This window comes from Rhinopithecus roxellana, chromosome 20 (genome assembly GCF_007565055.1).
Source record: "Rhinopithecus roxellana isolate Shanxi Qingling chromosome 20, ASM756505v1, whole genome shotgun sequence".
In the NCBI taxonomy this organism is placed as follows: domain Eukaryota; kingdom Metazoa; phylum Chordata; class Mammalia; order Primates; family Cercopithecidae; genus Rhinopithecus; species Rhinopithecus roxellana.
Genome location: NC_044568.1, coordinates 47975933 through 47998236, shown reverse-complemented (window position 1 = coordinate 47998236; position 22304 = coordinate 47975933). Strand labels below are relative to the sequence as shown.

The 22304-nt window shown below is 52.2% G+C and overlaps 1 protein-coding gene across 5 annotated transcripts in view; it reads right to left on the bottom strand.

The window, feature by feature from the left end:
• POLR3E (RNA polymerase III subunit E) overlaps positions 1 to 22304 on the bottom strand; it is a 37756-nt gene that overhangs the window by 1536 nt on the left and 13916 nt on the right. For 4 of the 5 annotated variants that reach the window (XM_030924525.1, XM_030924522.1, XM_030924523.1 and 1 more), the window contains 14 exons: positions 19675 to 19782; positions 19273 to 19322; positions 17868 to 17987; positions 16390 to 16475; positions 16037 to 16081; positions 15870 to 15961; positions 14061 to 14181; positions 10027 to 10108; positions 8571 to 8630; positions 8322 to 8479; positions 7705 to 7766; positions 6689 to 7209; positions 4273 to 4350; positions 657 to 782 (listed from right to left, as the gene is read on the bottom strand). In XM_030924525.1, the coding sequence (XP_030780385.1) occupies positions 657 to 782; positions 4273 to 4350; positions 6689 to 7209; positions 7705 to 7766; positions 8322 to 8479; positions 8571 to 8630; positions 10027 to 10108; positions 14061 to 14181; positions 15870 to 15961; positions 16037 to 16081; positions 16390 to 16475; positions 17868 to 17987; positions 19273 to 19322; positions 19675 to 19782 (1709 nt within the window). The remainder of the gene's footprint in view (positions 1 to 656; positions 783 to 4272; positions 4351 to 6688; positions 7210 to 7704; positions 7767 to 8321; positions 8480 to 8570; positions 8631 to 10026; positions 10109 to 14060; positions 14182 to 15869; positions 15962 to 16036; positions 16082 to 16389; positions 16476 to 17867; positions 17988 to 19272; positions 19323 to 19674; positions 19783 to 22304) is intronic. The other variant, XM_030924524.1, reaches the window with a different exon arrangement.

Genomic DNA, 22304 nt, shown 5'->3' with positions numbered 1-22304 from the left:
AACAAGACACTGTCATCAGTTTTCTGTGTCTCAGTGTTGCTGCCAATATGGTTGGTATTTGTACTACAGTCACTTCAGAAAAGCATTATAGCTTGTACATTAGGTGCTTTCATATATAGTAAACAGATGATACTCCTTTTTAAACCAAATTTAAGAATGGATTCTACTGAAAGTCATGTATGTGGCTATGGCAACAATCAGAAGAGTAGTTCAAAATTCAAGGGGGAGTGGAGTGAGGATTCTCAACTAGGCCCTACCATTTTAGAAGATGCCTACCCACTGCCAAGCTCACCCAACCCACTGTATTTTGTTGTTGTTCTATTTCGTTTTAGGCTTTTAGCATCCTGAAGCCATGGTTTTTAGTTTCTGTCTCTAGTGATAAGCAGAGAAGAGGGATGAGAAAGGGGCATTACTGGCCCAATCAGAAACAGAAATTAAGCACCCATTCTTTCCCTTGGACACCCCTGTGACTATATTATTTGAAGGGGTCAGTCCTTTCCCCAACCAATGCCAATCATTAAGAGTTGCTGAAGACAAGACTGGGGAGGGGTCCCAAGGAAGCCTGATTTCATATACACAAAGACACTAGAGTCCCTTCTCCATGCTGTCAGCCCCTTCCAGAGTCTTTGATATTGTTATGCACAAAATGGATGTACCTTTAGTACTTTATCCACCTCCTGTTTACTGAGATCTTCTCCACACTCTTGAGTCAACCGAGACTGGATCATGTTTCGGCGTACCCGGTAATTTTTGGAAAAAATTTCAAGCAAAACCTGTCGATGCTTTAGTAGCAAAAACACGTTATTCTGGGAAACAGTGATCTAAAATGAGAAACATCCCTGAACAAGACACCCAAGCCATGCACCTAACTTTGTGTTGCAGTCTCTGATTAAAAACCCTCACCCAGTACCTCTGGTTAAAGATGAGCCAAGTCATCTCTAGAGACCCAGCAAGACAGTGTACAGAAATAAAAACATAAATAAAAGTAAAGGCATTAACGCTTTGTGTGGAAACTTGAATATAAATAAAAATAAAGGTATATGCCAGCATAACAAAAGAACTGGTGAAGAGACATGAGAGGATGAGTGGATTGAACATATTTCTGCATGGTAAAATGCAGGAGTGCATTGGAGTTAGCAGGCAGGCGAAGCCACAATCTAAGCTGCACAGAGATGAGAAGAGGGTGTCAAAACTGGTGTGCAGTCTTAACACACAAACCTGCCACTGCATCCATGAAACAGGATGCCGTAAAATACGTTACACCCCAAGATAAAAATTGAATAGAAAATACTGAATTCAGTATGTCTAATATCTGTCATAAGAATTCTGAAAGAACACAAAAAAGTGTAACAACTCACAGGATTTTGTAAGAACTCAATTGTCTAGTACAATAATGACCCATACCAGGGCACAGCTGAAACCGCACTGACTGATATACAGAATAATGAAAAATTCTGCAGTTGGTATAAAGGAAAGAATACAGGCCAAATTTAAAAGACCAAGAAGGGGAATGTTAGGGAATTTCAACAACTCTGAAAATATAAACAATGGAAACTCTCTTAAAGATGCTTCATGCTGGGCACGGCAGCTCATGCCTGAACTCCCAGCACTTTGGGAGGCTGAGGCAGGCAGAGTACCTGAGGTCAGGAGTTCAAGACCAGCCTGTCCAACATGGTGAAACCCCGTCTCTACTAAAAATACAAAAATTACCCAGGCGTGGTGGCATATGCCTATAATCCCAGCTACGCGGGAGGCTGAGGCAAGAGAATTGCTTGAGCCTGGGAGGCGGAGGTTGCAGTGAGCCAAGATTGTGCCACTGCACTCCAGCCTAGATGAAAAAAAGACAAAAGATGCTTTATGTATTACTATTTGTCTGGGACTAGAATTTTGAGAGGCAAATCATTTGATCACGTAAAAAATAGAAACTTTTACATCAAAGTGTGATAACCTTACTTACACATTGTTCCATACTTAGCTGGTTTTGTTTGCATCTTTCTGCAAACATTAAGAGATGGATTTGATTTTTTTTTTTTTTTTTTTTGCTATGGTTCAATGTAAACAGTTGAGACTGCTACATAAAGTATCATTTGCCTCCTAAAAGTCTAGTCCCAAACAGTAATACTGTATTGTAATACTAAAGGTTAAAAGAAAGCCATTTTAAGACATGAAAGAATGCAGACAACTCCTGTCTCTTTAGAAGCTAAAGCAAGGAAGCAGCAGAGATTCCACAATTCAGCAACAGACATGGCGAAGAGCCAGTCTCACTGGAGAAGCAGAGGGAGAGGCTTCCAGAGAACCAGGCTTAATTAAGCAAAGTATCACCCTTGGTACACATGCATTCAGAAAATTACACAAGTGAAAACGGGAAGTAGTGAACAACGAAATGCAATCATAGTATATATTACTGATGTTTGGCTCTACAATGAAAGGATTTTCAGTTCATTCCGTGACAGTGCTATAAACAATGATAGCCTAAGAGGTAAAGGCCGGTCATGGTGGCTCATGCCTGTAATTCCAGCACTTTGGAAGGCCAAGGTGGGCGGATCACTTGAGGCCAGGAGTTCGAGACCAGCCTGGCCAACATGCTGAAACCCCCCCCCCATCTCTACTAAAAATACAAAAATTAGCTGGGTGTGGCAGCACAAGCCTGTAATCCCAGCTACTCGGGTGGCTGAGGCACAAGAATTGCTTGAACGCGGGAGGCGTGAGCTGAGATGGCACCACTACACTCCAGGCCTAGGTGACAGAAGTTATCTCAGATGCTATCTCAAAAAAAAAAAAAAAAAAAAAAAAAATTGGCATAACCTGTCCATTTCTACAGTCTCCTAAAATGGTTGAGAGCTAAATCTCATCCACCACAATGGGAAGCCCATTGCTAATGACAAGCTGTTTTTTTTTTTTTTTAAATGGGGGCAGCTGTTTTAGTGGTATCTTTTGGTGATTTAAATGCCTATGATCCTAGCACTTTGGGAAGCTGAAGCAGGAGAACTGCTTGAGGCCAGGAGTTCAAGACTAGCCTGGCCAACATAGACCCTGTTTCTATTAAAAAAAAAAAAAAAAGTAGTAATAAAAGTGGTCACCTCTGAGGGGTGGCAGTCAGGTCAGGCAGTGCAAGAGCTTTCCTATTAAAACTTTTAGTCTGATTTGATGTTTAAAAATCTGCATTTATGACTTTTTTTTCCTTTTTCTTATCAAAGTATTTCAGATACCCTCTATTCTGGCCAAAAGCACTCAAGCGAGGTCAGGAAAAGGCCCCAGCCCCTTAGATCCTCAGTCTGCCAGTTGGCTTCCCTAAGAAGCAGCTGGGGACAGAGAGCTCAGTGGGACTTCTGCCGACTCCCTTCTCCCCACACCTTAGGAGCAGGACCTAGACACAGTCAGACTGACTGGCATTTTGACCATCAAATTAAGTTAGGTATGTTCACGGCCTAACAAAAGCTTCTGGGATGCAGGGTCCGTGACTGTACCACACATGCACAAGGGGCTGCTGCCTCCACTCACATTTCTGGGCACTGGACACCTGTGACCCTCCCTGCCACAGTGTGACTACAGGCAAAATGACCAATTTCTTTAACCTAAAAGTCCAGAACCTGAGACCTGACAAGGAATCCTTTTGATTCCTGCTGCCAGAAGCCACCTGAGAAATGGGCTTCACCAGTGTTCTGTAAGCCTGGCTGGCATCAGAGTTGCTCAGGAAGCTTTACAGAAATTCAGATACCCAGGACAGCACCCCACACCTACTGAACGGAACTGAATGTATGTATTTTTTTTTTCTGAGACAGTCTTGCTCTGTCGCCCAGTCTAGAGTGCAGTGGTGTGATCTCGGTTCTCACTGCAACCTCCACCTCCCAGGTTCAAGCAATTCTCCTATATCAGCTTCCTGCCACCACAGGTATTTTTAGTAGAGATGGGGTTTCACCATATTGGTTAGGCGGGTGTCGAACTCCTGACCTCAGGTAATCCACCCGCCTTGACCTCCCAAAATGCTGGGATTATAGGCCTGAGCCACCATGCCCAGCCTGTATTTTTTAAAAGATTCTGATGGAGCTGGCTCACAGACTGGCATCTGGGAACCACTGGTTTAGGTTCAAACTATTAGCACATACAGCTTATTTTGTCAGCGTACAGACTTGCAGCAGAATATTTAAAACCGAGTGTGCCAGAAAATCTGCATTGTGTGGCTGCACCTCGGGTGCACATGTCCCGTAAGGCCTCCAACCCTGCAGGAAACCCCCCTACTCTTGGGGAAGATGGCAGCAAAGTTCACCTCACCTGATCACTCATGTCTCCAGACTCCCAGAGGGCAAACACCTTCTGCTCATCCGGGGAAGCAGCAGTCTGTGGGGGAAACTGACCAAGGCCCAGATGTGAGTTGCTTGTCCATCTCTACCCCATGGATGCACTTGCTTGCCTCACCACTCCCTGTGTGCCCCAGCCCAGATGCAGGAACGTGGGTTCCAATCCCAGCTTCTGCCACTCACCAGCTGTGAGAGCCTTGGGCAGCCACAAACCTGTGCCTGTCACCTCACCATGGGGAGGAGGCCGGCACACCCCCCAGGGCCTGACAGGGCTCCAGCAAGAGGAAGGGGGAGTGTGCTAGGCCCAGTGAAATGCCCAGCTTCGAGTCTGCAGATATCCTCCATAGAGTGGGGAAGCTGCGTTTGTTTCCCCATCAACCTGGCACCAACTCAACTCTGCTTTAACACCCAGAGTCCTCCCTCCTGAAGATGCCAACCCTGATGGAGGGGCACCCCCTTCCCCATAACTCCTTTGGGGTACCCTGGGGATTCAACTGCTTCCCACATGCACCGTGTCAGTGTGGGTTACAGGCACTGCCTGACTCCCAAGCAATCCAGGCCACTTGGTCCAAAGATGGACCAGGACAAGTGTGACACAGGCCTGGCTCCTGGAGAGAAGGGGACAGGGAGGGGGCGTCTGGGATGGTAGTTTCCAGTCCTGGTTCCATCACACAAGTAGCAATAATGGTTACTACCAGTAAAAGCCCTGTGAGGCCTCCAGTACACACTCGCATTTAAGCATTAGAAACGGGAGGTAGTACGTGGCGAAAAGTAAGCTCAGAGAGATTTAGCTCACTGTCCATGGTCACACAGCTAGTAAGCAGCAGAACCAGGAGTTCAAGTCCTCGATCTGTTCACTTGCCGTGGACCTCAGCTCCCTCACATAGAACACTGAGGTGGCTGGGATCTGAGGTCTCTTACATCTTGGATGTGATTACGATACAGTCTCCTTGTCAGGATGGCAAGGAGAGCGTTACAGCTAGGGCCATGGTGCCTCCTGGAGATGCTGGCCCCACCCCAAAGCAACATGGACAGAGGGGGTCCGGAAGGAGGGGTGGGGGTGTCTGAGGGTGGCCATGTCCCACCCCTCACCTCTGTCCACTCCAGCGGCCCAAAACACCTCACTAATGTCAGGCAGGTGTCCTCCCTGGCCTGGCCCAGCTCCTAAAGAAAGGTGAGCTTGTGGAAATCCAGACCCATGTGCTGGGTGGGTAGGAGCCCAAACCCTGCCAATACCTCCCACAGGGGGCTGCCTGCCAGCAGGGCCAATGCCCTGAGACAGCCTAGGTGCCACAGGACCTCCTGTCCTAGTTTCTATTCCTCATATACAGGGATGGGCTTTCCTCAGATCATCACCCAAGGCTGCAGGGGCTCCTGACCTTGGCAATGAAAAACATCAGTGCTCTCTTAGAGACCACCACAGCCCCACCTCACTCCATTTTGCTGCCAGGTCTGGGCAGAGCCTTGTGGAAAAGGAGGATGGGAAAGGTATGCCTCAGGCAGCACCTGGCACTCTCCATCCTCAGCGCAGGGAAACAGTCCCCAGCACACACTCCTCCCTGTCAGGGCCCCTCCCAGTTATGGAAAAGCAGCCCATGGGGAAGGGGGCAGGAGGCTTGCAATACCACACTCAAGGCCTGGCACTGCAAGTGCTGAGAGCACAGCGCTGAGCTGGTCAGCTTGCTTCTGATGCACAGGGAGGCCGCCAGGACCCAGCCCAAGCTCCAAGCTGGGGCGCTGGTACAGCTGTGGGGAAGCAGCTCATCTTAGCTGAGCAGAAAGGATTCAAAACTCCAGGCCACTACACTGAAGTCCAAATTCCAGCTCTACTACCTCCTAGGTAGCGACCTTTAAATGTACATTTCATTCCTTGGAGCCTCAGTTTCTTCATCTGCAGATTGCAAAGAAGACCAAACGATCTTAGAAGTTAAATCATTCCAAACAATGGCAAAGCTAGTAGGAAACCGTCAGGTGTTCTTGGTGGAGGACAGGGTGAGAAACCAGGCAGAGGCCCTGTTTCACTAGGCCCTGCGGCAGGCTAGACAATAGGCCGGGCCTTCAGACACCGTATTTAGTCCCTACCACAATCCTGTGACATAAAACCCAACATGATCCCACCTCATGAGGACAGAGCTTCGGAGAAGCTGACTTGCCCATGTCACACCTAGGCCCACATGAGAGCAAATGCTCACCAAGCATGGCCTCCCGTGTCCCCACGTGGCCTCCCAACAGCTGGTTCTCCCCACCCCCATCCCCCTGGCAGGCAGGGCTCAGGCCCTTCACCAGGTGAGCCGACTTCTCCCCACAGCTCCTTTCTGCGCAGGTGCCCTCCCGAGAGGCCGAGGGCAGCCCCTTTATCCGCCCATCCCAGCAGCGTGGGCTCTACTTACAGGCACCAGTATCTGCTTGCAACCAGCGGCCAGCACCGTGTCCTGCAGCATGCGGTCCGAGATGCCGCTGAAGAGTGTGTGGCCGGGGGGCAGGCTGGCCAAGTGCAGGTTGAAGAGGCGCTTGAGTTCGCTCAGCGTGAGCACAAACTGTCTCTGAAAGGTGGCCTCCACGAAGGCCCTCAGTTCCCGAGCCACAGGGGTGCTGGCGCAGCCCGGGGGCGGGTGCCCATTGAAGCTGTCCGTGCCTGCAGCCCGCCCGGGAGGCAGCCCGTTGGCCAGCTTGCTGTGGAGGCCGCTGGGGGAAGTGTCCATGGGCTCCTCCTCCTCCGCCTCCTGCTCGTCGTCCTCCTCGCCCTCCTCACTCACCGGCTCTTCCTTGATCCGCACACCGGGCGGGACTGCAGGCGCCCGCAACTGCTCCTTCCGCCGCTGCAGCTCCCGCTCCAGCAACGCGTGGTTCTGCTGGGCCTTGGTTTTGGCTACTTGGATCCGCTGGTCCCCAGAGACCAGCCCAGCAGGCCCTGTGGGAAGGGAGACAGCACTGCTCAGGAGGGCACAGGGATCTGAAGCCAAAGGCCCAGCAGGGGACCGCAGGGCCGAAGCAAGTGGCCCGTCCTGGTCTCATCCCCAGCCTTTCTCGGCAATCAGCCGCCCCATCAGTGAAGAGTGAAAACTGTCCAAATGAGCCGAGAGTCATGCGGGAATGCGTGCTGCTAATGCGTTCCTCCCCCGAGCATCTCTTCCTGGCCCGCTTGTTGACCCAAGGGGGTGAGTGGGCCTCAGAGGCCTGGAACCCAGACCCAGCCCTGGAATCCGCAAGCCTCCATCCCTGAGGCTTGCTGCTGGGCAAGTGACCAGCTGCGGTCTGTGGGTGGCAGGAAAAGAAGGAGGGTGGAGGGTGGACGGTGAGAGCCCTCCGCCCTCTCCAGGCCTGGGCCTGACAAGCTCTAGCACAGCAGCCCTTCCGGAGCCGCAGTGAGGAGCCGGGGCCGCCCAGCCCAAAGCCCTTCACACACCTGACTGTGCATCCGGCTTCTTTGGCATGGTTTCCTTTACAAGATTATAGACTTTTTCCAGTCTGAAAAGAAGAGTAACCCCATTAACTTTAAACCACGTCCTCTACCATCTGCTTCACAAGAGAAACAACCACCCCTTAGGCCCCAGGACGTGCTGGTTACTGAGGACAGCGCGGGCTTGGAGCTCCGTCAGCCCTACTGGGTCCCTCTTCGGGCAGTGCACGGCCCCATGACGACCCTGACCCCATCAGTCTCCTGCCAACACCCCTCTGGCCCCCAGGCCCGGGCTCTTGCTCCTGACTGCTCCCTCTCTCCATCACATCCCTCTTCCCTGAGCCCTCAGAGCACAACCGCCCTGATAAGCAGGTACTGTGTGTCCTGTGCTGAAAGGACGGCGGAATCAGCCAGCAATGCCTATCAGCGTGGGGCAGGAGCGTGGGGGAGGAGTGTGGTGCCCGCGGACCCCCACCTGCCCTTCACACACAGATCCAGCCCAACTGTGCTCTCCCCAGATGTGGGGTTTCAAGAGGCTGCTTGGATCCGCGCTGACAGTGCTCTCTGGGGATGCGGAGTTGCTGGGATCACCCAGCTGCCCCTCCCCAGTCCCAGGTGCTTACTTGGCCTGGATACCCGTCCACAGCATGTGCTGCCGCTGGACCACATCTGGGTGCTTCTTGATGAACTCCCCGTCGTAAGGCAGAATGAACTCCCAGCCTTTGTTGATCCTCACCACAGCCATGTGCTCCAGGAAGTCCTTCACGTCCTCAGCGCAGAGCTGGAGGGAAGGGGGCCCAGGGTGAGAGGCACAGCCAGCCCCCTCCCCTCCAGCAGCAGCCTGGGCCTCAGACCACAAAAACACCACTTACTTTGGTCACCGTTGCCACCTCTTTCCTAACCACCCAGCGGCTCTGCGTGAACTTCCACATCTGAGGAAGAAGAAGCAGCACGTTCCGGGGGCAGCCACAGACTGCTCCCGGGAACTCACCTGGCAGGCCTGGGAGCCAGAGCTTGGGACAGACCTGGGCTCCTGGCCTTGACTCTTCGCAGCAGTGTGGCCTCAGGCAGTCCCTTCAGCTCTGCACCTCCCTCCTTTTCTCCTCCATAAAGGAGCTCCAGGCCCATCTCTTCCAGGGGGACCATGAGACCACCCACCCCACCTAGACCACAGCGCTCCCTGGGGCGGGAGATGCCCTGCCCGGCTCCGAGGATACGTTGAGGACTCGGGCTGGGAGGGGCTGCCACAGACACTCGCTCTCTGCATAGGCGGCACTTCACAGTGGTGGCTGCTAATGGCTGGTGGGAGGCCACCCATCCTTCCAGAAGCTCTCGGCCCCCTGCAGCCTCCACTCTGCCTCAACAGGTCTCCTGCACTCTGATTAAATTTGTGGGGTGACTGGGAGAGAGAAGGGTGGCTGGCTGAGAGACACAGGGAATGGGTGACTATCACCTACGCTAACGTGGACTGGACCACACCCCCTCCCAAGCCCCCAGTTCTGAGTGTCTACACACTGGAGTGGGGTGGGCAGGGGCAGCTGGGGGCAAACGGCACTTTATCTGGGAAGGCAAGCCTGGGAGTGGTGATCGTGCATGCTGACCCCTAGGAGCAAAGACGCTGCTCAGGCACCAGGACACCGACTGCCCAGAGGAGTTGGGGAGGCTCCTTCGGGAAGAGAAGAGGCAGATGCTTCCTTCAGCTTAAGGGCTGCCTTGTGACTGGGATGGCATACCAGCACGCCAAGGGGTACGGGACAGCTCCTGGAGGACATGTTTCAGCCAGCACCAAGCCTAGGAAGACTGTGGCTCCCAGCTGCATGGAGTTCCAGGCCTTGAGAGGGAGGCCATGGGTGGGGTGATGGGAAGAAGGGAGACACCAGCTCAGGAGTCCCAAACTCCAGGGACAGGCACAAGGGAGGCAAAGGCACCCTGGGACTGTGGTGAACTGGGGACCACTAGCGCCTTGTGGGGAAGTGGCCCCAGGGGTGTCGGGCAGTCCGATTACCCTTGACAGCTAGACATCTGGTTTGCATCAAAGTTTCAATTTATAAAATCTGACAACCAAGGCAATATTTCTAAACCACCACTCAGGCCGAATGAAACGTGCTTCTTGACCCTGCCCGACTGTGCTAGAGAAACTGGAAGGTTCTTTCGAGCCCGAGACTCCAGGCTTCTGAGAGGAAGGAGGAGAAAGGCAGAGGCCAGGGCCTCCTCACACACCCGCCTCCAACTGGAGCCTCTGCCAGGCCCAGGTCTTCAGAAGTTCTGCACCGCTGGCCCCCTCTTCCCACGCGCCCACCGTGGGTCCAGAGAACCCAAGGTACTTACAACGAAGTCCCGGCCCCTGCAGAGCACGTCGGCAGGCACGCCGCTGTGAGGGCTGGACGAGTCCTTGGGGTATAGGATGTCACTGCCAATGCAGGTGAGGGTGGCAGGTCAGTCCCTGTCCTGAGTCCCCTCTACTGCTGCCCCTCCCGGCCGAGTCCCAGCCCACGCCTCTTTCCAACGTGGGCTGGGTACAGGCCTGAGCCCCGAGAGCTCCCCTCAGGAGCCACATCTGTGAACACAGACATGGGAAAGAAGCACCCCCATACCCCACACACACCCCCAAGAGTTCTTCCTCTTATTACCCCTCAACCCAGCACGCACACCAGCCTCATCCTGAGCCCCCTGCACGTTCAGGGAGAGGTCACGGGCTCAGAGACAGACAAGGTGAGGAACAGCCGGGACCTCAAGGAGCCCAGGACTCTGGAAGACAACTGGTCCCTGCACGCGACACCAAGAGAACCAGGGATGAAGCCATCCGCAAGCCCCTGGCCACCTGCTGAAAGGGGCAGGTGGGCATGAACCAAGGGCAGAGGCAGGGGAGGCGTGTTAGCCCTTGGAGAGAACAGGCCCAGCACTCAAGGCTCAGGGAACTTCAGGGGAAAGGCCAGGGCCTTGGACAGCAGGACACGAGAACCTCCAGAGCATAGCCCTGACCCAGCTCCAGCCGCAGGCCCTGCAACCTGGCTCGACCCCCGCCATGGCACCTGTGCTCTGATTGCCGCTCCCTCGCTGCCAGGCCCTCCTTTTCCCCCTGCCTCAGGTCCACGTGGCAAACCAACTGTCACTCATCCTGCAAGGCCACACTCTGGGGACACAGACACTGCCGATGTGGCTCATCACTGCCACCACAGCGAAGGTACCTACTAAGTGTGTGCTGACCGAACAAGCCTGGTCTGTGCTGTGATCTCTGCATTCAGGGAGCGCAACTGTAACAGCCCCCATTCCCGGGGGCAGTGTCTGAATGAGAGCCCGGTCCACGGCACAGGACGAGCAGTCTGGTCATAGTGACTGAATGAAGGCATGGATTTTGCATTGTCTCCTCACAGGGACACACAGGACCCTCACCCAGGGTACCCTGACGTGGCAGCATGGGCAGCAGCAGAGTAGGGCTTACAGCAGAGGTGCCCGGGCAGGTGGAATGCCCACAGTCTCCAAGTCCCTACCTTCCAGTCCCCAGGACAGGGCGAAACTAAAAGGGGCAGCACCTCAAGGGGACACGTGCAGTGCTAGGTGCAGAGCCCAGGGCTGAGCCATGAGGCTTGGGTTCTAACCGGGCTCTGCAAGACTTTTGGCAAGTCCCATGCCTCTCTGGGCCAGTCTCCTCAGGTGTGTGACGGGAGGACCCCTCTTGACTTTCATTCATTCGTGGTGTAAATATACACAGGTGGTCCCATGTAACACGCAATGCACCATCGCAAAGGCCTTGCATGATGAAAACGTGTAACAAAGGACGACAGCTGCAAGGTGCTGACAAACTGCGCTGGGCGTCTGTGGAGCAGTGCAAGGGCGCCACCACGTGGCAGTAACACGAATATACTCTACAACTATGAGATGAGCTTTTGGCATTGTATTTTCTTAAAATGTGCAACATTTCACATTTTGTCACATTGTTCACCTTAAACTACACTACTTAAAAAGTGAGTTATTAATGCAATTTATACTACATCATTTAGAATTGATATAATTCAAGTAAAATGTAGCCACATTATTTACCAAGAGTCTGCATTGGTAATAACCAGGCATTATCCTGGGTACTGGGGACATAAAGCAGAAGTCAAAACAGACATCCCTACCCTAATCCCTTGAGACTGATGGTCTGGTGGAGGCCGCACATGGTCTAGGGGAGGATTCGCAGGAGAAGAGAAACTACTGAAAGGCATCAAGCAAGCCACACGCTCAAGACCTGTGATCCCCAGCAGAGTATGTAAAAACTTCACACTGAGACACATCTAAATGAACCCGTAGAAAGCCAAAAACAAAGAGAAATTCCTAAAAGCAGCCAGAGGAAAACAAAGACAGACTGCCTTCAAAGGAATAAGAATGAAACTGCCAACAAAAACAATGAAGTCAGAACACAACAAAATCATATCAACGCGTGGAAAGGAAAATAACCACCAATCTAGAATTCTAGAACGAAGGTGAAACAGACATTTCCACACACACAAAAACCAAGGAAATGCATCACCAACAGACCCACATTAAAGGAAATACTATAGCATTCTTTAGGCACAAGGAAATGATCCCAGATAGAAACGCAGAGATGCAGAAAGGAACGATGACTAAATTATAAACATGTGAGTAAAGAATATTGATTGGCTGGATACAGTAATGTCTTATGGGGCTGAAAATTTAGAGAGAATTAAAATACACCAGGCTGGGCGTGGTAGCTCATGCCTGTAATCCCAGCACTTTGGGAGGCCGAGGCGGGTACATCACCTGAGGTCAAGAGTTAAAGACCAGCCTGGCCAACACAGCAAAAACCCGCCTCTACTAAAAATACAAAAATTAGCCAGGCATGGTGCCACTCGCCTATAATGGCAGCTACTTGGGAGGCTGAGGCAGGAGAATCGCTTGAACCCAGGAGGCAGAGGTTGCAGTGAGCTGAGACTGCACCATTGCACTCCAGCCTGGGCAACAGAGAGAGACTATCTCAAAAAATAAAATATAAAATATACCAATCCTGTGCTCTCTTCGGCAGCACATATACTAAAATTGGAACAATAGAAAAGATTGGCAAATTAGAAAAGTAAAAAAAAAAAAAAAAAAAAAAAAAAAACACACACACACACACACACCAATCCAGCAGTGTATAAGTAGGAAGGAGGATAGATATAAAATATTCTGGGCCGGGCGCGGTGGCTCAAGCCTGTAATCCCAGCACTTTGGGAGGCCGAGGCGGGTGGATCACAAGGTCAGGAGATCGAGACCATCCTGGCTAACACGGTGAAACCCTGTCTCTACTAAAAAAATACAAAAAACTAGCCGGGCGAGGTGGCGGGCGCCTGTAGTCCCAGCTACTCGGGAGGCTGAGGCAGGAGAATGGCGTGAACCCGGGAGGTGGAGCTTGCAGTGAGCTGAGATCCGGCCACCGCACTCCAGCTTGGGCGACAGAGCGAGACTCCATCTCAAAAAAAAAATAGTAAAATAAAATAAAATATTCTAAGATCTCTGAATAGTTTGGAATGGGGTAAAAAGCAGCAATTAACATTAAAATGTGTTAAGTCATGAATGCAAGCTGAAAACTGTAGGGTAATCAATATATGAGCCCAAACAGCATAACTTCCAAGTTAGCAGGAAAAAACAGAAACCGAAATGAATCCAGCAGATGGTAAGAATGATATAAAAATCCAATGTAGGCAGGACAAAGGGTACTATAGGGTGACTATAATCAAGAACAATTTATTATAAATTTCAAATAGCTAGAAAAGTGAGGTTTGAATGTGCTCAACACAAAAATGAGAAATGTTTGAGGGGGCAGATATGTTAATTGCCCTGATTTGATCATTACATTGTATATATACATATTTAGATTTCACACTGCCCCCATAAATATGTACATTATGTGTTAATTTAAAAAATGTTTAAATGCAGCCGGGCGCAGTGGCTCACGCCTGTAATCCCAGCACTTTGGGAAGCCGAGGTGGGCAGATCACGAGGTCAGGAGATCGAGACCATCCTGGCTAACACGGTGAAACCCCATCTTTACTAAAACTACAACGGTGACTCACACCTATAATCCTAACACATTGGGAGGTCAAGGTGGGTGGATCACTTGAGGTCAGGATTCGAGACCAGCCTGGCCAACATGGTGAAACCTGTGTCTACTAAAAATGCAAAAATTAACCGGGCATGGTGGCATGCACCTGTAAACCCAGCTACTCAGGAGGCTGAGGCAGGAGAATCGCTTGGACCTGGGAGACAGAGATTACAGTGAGCCAAGATTGCACCACTGCATACCAGCCTGGGCAAGAGTAAAACTCTGCCTCAAGGAAAAAAATAAAATAAAATAACAAAAAATATAAAACACAACTTACCTCTTCACCACCCAGTTCCCTTGGACCAACATCGCCACCTTCTGGATGCCCCGCAGAACAGCCACGGAATCAATGGAGGGGCCCAGGAGGCTCATCAAGTTGGCAAAAGGCATGACCTTCACTGAGGAGGAGGCAGGAGACATCAGACAAGGAAGAGGGGCTGGGCCCTTCCCTCCCCTCCAAGAGTCTGCATAGCTTCAAGTTCATGTAATACCCCCAGAATGTGATAACTAACAGTAATGACACCCATCATAGACAACAGCTGACACTCAGGCTGCTCACTGCATGCCAGGCACTGGGCATCTCATGGAATCCAAGGATTCTATGAAGTGCCCCTTGAGGAAGACTGAGGGGTGCCTCAGGAGGAAGGGTATATTACTACTCAGACCTAGAAAGGCTTCAAAACTCACCCGTGATCTCTTGGCTAGGAAGTGGCAGAGCCAGGAAGTGAACCCAAGCCACGTGGCTCCAGTTGGTGCCCTCAATCACTGTGGTCTGCTGGCCTCAACTCCTGCCCAAGTGAGCCCTGGGCAGGGCCCAGGGAAAGTTCAAAATTTGGCTGGGCGCGGTGGCTCACGCCTGTAATCACAGTACTTTGGGAGGCCAAGGCAGGCAGATCACTTGAGGCCAGGAGTTTGAGACTAGCCTGACCAACAAGGCGAAACCCCATTTCTACTAAAAATACAAAAATTAGCTGGCTGTTGTGGCGGGCACCTGTAGTCCCAGCTACTCCGGAGGTTGAGGCATGAGAATTGCTTGAACCCAGGAGGCGGAGGTTGCAGTGAGTCGAGATTGTGCCACTGCACTCCAGACTGGGCAACAGAGCAAGACTGTCTCAAAAAAAAAAAAGTTCCAAGTCCTCTGCAGGAAGGCAGCCTGCAATCCCGGGCATATCACGGAGCTCCCCTCTCTCCTTAGACTCCCAAGAGCTCATGGTGGCATCTCAAAGGAGGAGCCCAGGTTCTGGGGCTCCATTCTGAGCTCAAGGATCAGGTCTGTTGTTCACCAGCCACGGGTGCCCTAAAGGTTCTGGCTCTCAAGAGTCCTTTGAGAAAAGGAGACCAGTCCTTATGGTGCCAGGTCTGGTGAGGGTACCCAGAAGCAGTGCCAGTGAAGACATTGTCATGAAAATGACTCTGAGCCAGCACAGTGAGTGGTGTTTGCTTGTAGGCCCAGCCACCCAGGAGGCTGAGGCAGGAGGATCACTTGGCGCCCAGGAGTTACACAGCAAAACCCTACGTCTCTTTAAAAAAAAAAAAAAAAAAAAAAAAAAAAGCCCCTAGTCCATGTTTACCTGCAAGGCCCTGAACTTTAGAAGCCTCCTCTCTGATTTCTCACATTCGTCCCCAGGAACTATCATTAGTCTCTTTTCACAGAAAAACAAACGAAGCCTCCGAAAGGTTAGTGACCTGCCCAAGAGCACGACAGGCAAGTGGCGAGCATGGCATGGGAACCCCAGCCCGCCTGCGGGGGCCAGACACACTACCGTCCCGCATTCACAGGAACCCCGAGCCCGTCTGCGGGGGCCGGCCGCACTGCCGTCCTGCATTCACGGGAACCCCGAGCCCGTCTGCGGGGGCCGGCCGCACTGCCGTCCTGCATTCACGGGAACCCCGAGCCCGTCTGCGGGGGCCGGCCGCACTGCCGTCCTGCATTATCTTTCCAGACACGGATGCAGCTGCAAAGCTGAGCAGGCTGTGGGCAGCAGGGGGCCTCTGGCCTTGCTCCCTGGTCCTCGCTGTCCCAGAGTCCATTCCTCAGGAGCCACTGGGACTGGGGCCCCTGGGAGGGCAGGGGGTGGGCACCCACCATTCTTCATCAGGATCTTGATCTGATCAGCCAGGGGCAGCGTGCGCAACTGGGCCATGGACAGGACGTTGCTGGGGGCCACAGGCTTGTCTCTGGGGAAAGCAGAGGAGGTGGGTTAGAGGCGGCCGGCCCAGAAAGGGAGAGGGTGTCCAGCCGCTTCTACTTACTTCTCCTCCTCCTGGCTGGGCGGCATCAGCATCATCAGGTACTCACTGCAGGGACACGGCAGGAGCACAGGCTCAGGGCTGAGCCAGGATGGACCCTCCTCACCAGCTGCCTAGGTGAGGGTCTGGGGAGGGGGTGCAGACAGCCCACCCCTGCCTTCCCCTGGCAGCCCTGAGCCCCTACAGAAAAAGGGACCATCTCTTTCCAGGCCCACCCTCCTGGCCTTCTCCAGGGGACAATGGGCTCCATCCTCATGCTAGAGTAGGGGCCACAGTCCTCTGGGAGGATCCACACCAAGGACCCTCGGGGACCCTGGGTGGGTATCCAGCTTGCATGCTGGCCCAGCCCATCCCACCTGGGTGACTTGACGAGCTCCGTGTTCTCCACTCCACTCGAGCCGGGGCACAGCAGGTACTGGCGCTCATGCTCAGAGCGACTGTCCTGTTGGAGGAGGACAGGGTGTGAGAGGAGCCTCAGTTGATGGCCCTGGCCTGGCCCTCTCCCCCAAGGCCTCCCCTGTCTTCCACTCCATGGCCAGCCACAGGACCACATCCAACCTCCTGAGCACAGCCCCCAAGGCCTCTGACATGGCCTCAGCCACTCATCTTCCTGGCCTTATGACCAGCCCAGCCCCAGCCCCCAAGCCTCGATGCCTTGTCTATAACACAGGCACACCACCAGCAATGACAAAATGATGGCTAACGTTCACTGAGCACCTAGGATGAGGTGGACTCCGTTCCACTGACTGTAAATATACTAACCTATCTCATCTTCAAAATAACTTGGCAAGGTAGGTACTATTATTACTACTCTCATTTTATAAAAAAGAAAACTGAGGCTCAGAGAGGTTAGGTAACATGCCCAAGGTCACACAGGAAGAAACAGCAGCGTCCAGAAGTTTGACCCCGAGTCTAAGGGTTTGTCAACACAAATCTCTTCCAAGAAGGTCCCAGAGAAATCAGGAGTTGTTCCTCACCCCAGAAAATATTGGGAGCCCTGGCCCATGGTGTTTTTGGAAGCTTCCCTCACTCAGTACATAGTTTCAAGGGTTAGGTTCTAAAGTCAGTGCACCAGGGCCAGGTGGTCGTGGCTCACGCCTGCAATCCCAACACTTAGGGAGCCTGAGGTGGGCAGATCACTTGAAGTCAGGAGTTCACGACCAGCCTGGCCAACATGGCAAAACCCTGTCTCTACTAAAAAAACAAAAACAAAAAAAATTAGCACGTGCCTGTAGTCCCAGCTACCTGGGAGGTTGAGGCAGAAGAATCACTTGAACCCGGAGGTGGAGGTTGCAGTGAGCTGAGATTGAGCCACTGCACTCCAGCCTGGGTGACAGAATGAGACTGTCTAAATAAATAAATAAATAAAAATAAAGTAAACAAAGTCAGCGTACCAGATGAAAACCAAGTATAGTAAAAAAAAATCCCCCTGGGCAGGTGTGCTGGGAACTCTGGGGCAACAACACACGACTGACTCTCTAGGGCAGAACCGGAGAATGCGCCTGGCCTGCGTTTAGGGCCTGGGCTGCAGCGAAAATATGTAACCAGGCACCAGCCCCACTGCAAGCCCAGCAAGATGCCCAGGCCCAGGGGCCAAACCCCACCCAGGGAACCAAGGACTCATATCTTTTTCTCTGGTTCCCCTGGGGCCCACGCTAAGTGGCTCGGCTACAGTGAAGTGTAAACTGCCCGCAGGACTCGATTCTCTCTCTGTGGCTATGACTCATAAATCTGATTTAAGTTCAAGGTGAGACATGGAGGTCATACCATGACCCTTCTGGGCACCGGGGTATTTCCCCCAGGGCCCCACGAAGCCCCGCTCACCCTCACTCACCCTCAGGCCATAGTAATGCAGATGGACCCAGGGCTCCTCCGCATGCTTCTTCTGCAGGAACTCGTAGGACTGCACACGGCGCTGGCGGGCCTGCTCTGACTCGGGCCGGGAGAACCGCACCTGCGGTGGGAAGCGGAAGAGGTCATACCCTCGGGCCTGTGACCCTTGCTGGGCTGCTGTCTCAGCCCCTGCCAGGAGACCAGAGAACTCCGTATCCGGGTTTTCCACTCTCCCTTCCTTTCCTAGCACGGGTCATTTAAATTCCGTTCCAACCGTGTCACTCCCAGAGCTGCCTGCACACGCCAGGGAGCGGCTTATACTTGCTCTTGCCTGCCCAGCCCAGAGGCTTGAGGGGAATTACAGAGTGCCAGGTACCACAGCGGGCAGAGTCCTTAAAGCATACAGGCCCAGGACGCCTTTTCTTTCTTTCCTTCTTTTTTTTTTTTTTTGAGACGGAGTCTCGCTCTGTCACCCAGGCTGGAGTGCTGTGGCCGGATCTCAGCTCACTGCAAGCTCCGCCTCCCAGGTTCACGCCATTCTCCTGTCTCAGCCCCCCGGGTAGCTGGGACTACAAGCGCCGCCACGTCGCCCGGCTAGTTTTTTGTAGTTTTTAGTAGAGACGGGGTTTCACCATGTTAGCCAGGATGGTCTCGATCTCCTGACCTCGTGATCCGCCCGTCTTGGCCTCCCAAAGTGCTGGGATTACAGGCTTGAGCCACCGCGCCAGGCCCAGGACACCTTTTCTAAGTCCCCCAGAGCGGAAGGGAGTTTCTAAGGTCCTAATAAGCTACGGAGAGAAGCGGATGAGCTCCCTGTGCCACCTCCATGTCCGGTATGCCGGGGTTCCCCAGTCCTCAAGGACCTCCAAACACTCACCACTCTCTAGCCACACCTGTGTATCATCCTTCTACGTGGAGCATTTTTCTTTTGGTACTACTCATTTTGATCTAAATACGCTTAAATAGGGAAAACTTTATAAACAATAAATGGAAGGTTAAGATTCTTTGAAAAATCTTTAAAATTCAGGAGTAACTATTAAAACAGAAACTATTCATCTGTGCCCCAGAAAGAGGATAGAATCACAGTTAATTGGCTTTGGCTCTGTTAAGATACGGGTTTCATGGCAGAGCTGGTCTGCGGGTTCTCGGGGCTCCTGGCCCCAGCTTCCTGCTCCCAGGTGATTCCAGCCAAGCCCCAGGCACACATCTCCTGGATCCAGCCAGGCTTTCCGTCTCGTGTACAGTTGGGACAAGGCAGGTTGTTCCCTCCAGGTAGCCCAGCAAGAAGGCTCAAAAGCATGGACCCTGTTTGCTCCACCTGCTTTCTGCGAAGACCCACTACCCCTTGGTCTGTGGTCCTGCTGCCACCCAAGCAGAACCCTCCTCCTCCAGGGACCAGGGCTCACCGTGATCTGCTTAACATCGTCTTCTGCCTCATCCTGTGAAGAGTCCCCTGCTGCAAGAGAGACAAGCCACTGACTGCAGTCCTGGGGAGCCTCCACCTCCCTTCTCTCAACCGCACCCACCAGGGAAGCCTCAGGCCACGGTGCCGGGAATTCTCCCCCGCAGAGGGAGCTGCCTAAGCCAGTGGTTCTCAATTGGGGATAGTTTTGCCCCTTTACCCCGGGGATACTGGGCAATGTGACATTTTTGATTGTCATGACTGTGGGGTGGGTGCTTCTGGCATCTAGTAGGTAGAGGCCAGGGATCCTGCTAAACATCCTATCATCCCATCCCTCTTTCCAGGACCAAGCCATCCCACTAGGATGAAGGCAGGCAGGTAGCAGGGCTGGGGATCCCAGGCTCACCCTCGTTGGCTGCCTCCCTCTCCCGGTGCTTGGCGTCAGCCTTATCCAGGTAGGAGAAGCTGGGCCGCAGCTGCAGGATGCCATGTAAAGGTGTCAGGTGGAGCTCACCTGGCGGAGGAAGAAGGGCTTGGACCCAACTCTAGAAACCTGCCCAGTTTGGCTCAAGGGAGTCACCAAGTCCCCTGAAGACCTAGGCCCACCATCAAACCGCCTCCCATTCCCACTGCAGCCCCTAATCCTAGAGTCTTGGGACCACCAGGCCAGGGACCATCCCCAACTCCACCTGGTACTGCTGGACACAGCAAGCACACAGCCCAGACTAGGACAGGAACCTGGACTCTTCTGTTCGAACCCACTTCCTTCAGTCCCACCTCCCAGCCCGGTTCCACGCCCCTCTCCCCAGCTGCTTGCTTTGCCACACTAGGCAAATTCGCCCTGCTGTTTACCCCGCAGGCCTCAGCCAGATCACCCTTACTGTCCCACCCCACACACCTGGATTTCCTCTCCTTCTTATCCTCTACCTCTTCCTGCCAAAATCCCACCCGTTCCACTAGGAGTCCACTAGTGCCACTGTGGCTGGGGAAGAGGCCCTGCTGGAACTGGGTGGAATATCCACATGGCCTCTGATAAAGATGATGACTTTCCCTCCCACTGCAAGGGATGTGGCTTTCAAGAATCACATGCTTGAGACATGGGTTCTAAACAGAACACTAGAGTTACATGGCGCTACTTTTGATCCTATCCCGTTTTGTTTCCTAAGTGTTCAGATTAGTTTCATTCATTGCTTTTGAGACTAAACACTTAAGCACTTTGTACTTTTTTTGTTGGAGACGAAGTCTCGCTCTATCACCCAGGCCAGAGTGAGCCATGATCTTGGCTCACTGCAACCTCCACCTCCCCGGTTCAAGTGATTCCCCCGCCTCAGCCTCCCAAGTAGCTGGGACTACAGGTGTGTGCCACCATGCCCGGCTAAATTTTTTTGTATTTTAGTAAAGATAGTGTTTCCCCATGTTGGCCAGGATGGTCTCAATCTCCTGACCTCGTGATCTGCCCGTCTCGGCCTCCCAAAGTCCTGGGATTACAGGTGTGAGCCACTGCACCCGGCCGCACCTTGTATTTTTTACCAGCTTTGGGACAAGACTCATGTACCATATAGTCCACTCCTTTAAAGCATACAAATCAATGTATTTTTTTTTTTTTAGATGGAGTCTCACTCTGTTGTCCAGGATGTTCAGTGGTACGATCTCAGCTCACTGCAACCTCCGCTTCCTGAGTTCAAGCTATTCTCCTGCCTAAGTCTCCTGCGTAACTGGGATTACCGGCATATACCACCACTCCTGGCTAATTTTTTGTATTTTTAGTAGAGATGAGATTTTACCATGTTGGCCAGGCTGGTCTCAAACTCCTGACCTCAGGTGATCTGCCCACTTCAGCCTCCCAAAGTGCTCGGATTACAGGCATGAGCCACTACTCCCGGCCGTAATTCAATGTATTTTAACGTACTCACAAAGCTGTGCAGCCAGCACAATCAATTTTAGAACATTCTCATAACCACAAAAAGAACCAGGCAATCCCCACTCCACTCTCCCACTAGTCCCTGGTAGCCACTAATCTACTTTCTGCCTCTGTGGATTTGCCTGTTCTGGACATTTCACATACAGCCACACATGACTTAACAATGGGGATACGTTCTGAGAAATTCATCATTAGGTGATTTCATCATTGTGCAAACATCGCAGAGTGCACTTATACAAACCCAGACAGCAAAGCCTACTACATGCCTCGGCTCTATGGTATGGCCTGTTGTTCCCAGGTTACACACTGTATAGCATGCTACTCCCCTGAATACCGTAGGCAGTTGTAACAGAATGGTATTTGTGATCTAAATATATCTAGGCTGGGTGCAGTGGCTCATATCTGTAATCCCAGCACTTTGGGAGGTAGAGGCCGGAGGATCACTCAAGCCCAGGAGTTTGAGACCAGCCTGGGCAATATAGACAGACCGCATCTCAACAAAATTCTTTTAAAAAAATTAGCCAGATGTGGTGGCACGGCCTGTAGTCCTAGCTACTCAGGAGACTGAGGGAAGATTGCTTGAGCCCAGGAGATAGAGGCTGCAGTGAGCTATGATCACCACTGAACTCCAGCCTGGGTGACAGAGTGAGACCCGGTCTCCAAAAAAATTAAAAAATTAAAACAAACAAACAAAAAAAAACCCCACACAAACAAAAAGACCCAAAAAACCCTAAACATAAAAAAGGTACAGTAAAAGTATAGTATAAAAGACTAAAAACAGCTTATAGGACTGAAGCTGCTCTGGGTGAGAGTGAGTGGCGAGTGAATGTGAAGGCCTATGACATTACTACACGCTATTGTAGACTTCATAAAGACTGCACACTTAGGCTACACTAAACTTATAAAAAAATAGGCTGGGCACAGTGGCTCATGCCTACAATCCCAGCACTTTGGGAGGCCGAGGTGGGTGGATCACGTGAGGTCAGGAGTTCGAGACCAGCCTGGCCAACATGGCAAAAACCCTGTCTCTACTAAAAATACAACAATTAGCTGGGAGTGGTGGTGTGCACCTGTAGTCCCAGCTACTCAGGAGTCTGACACAGGAGAATTGCTTG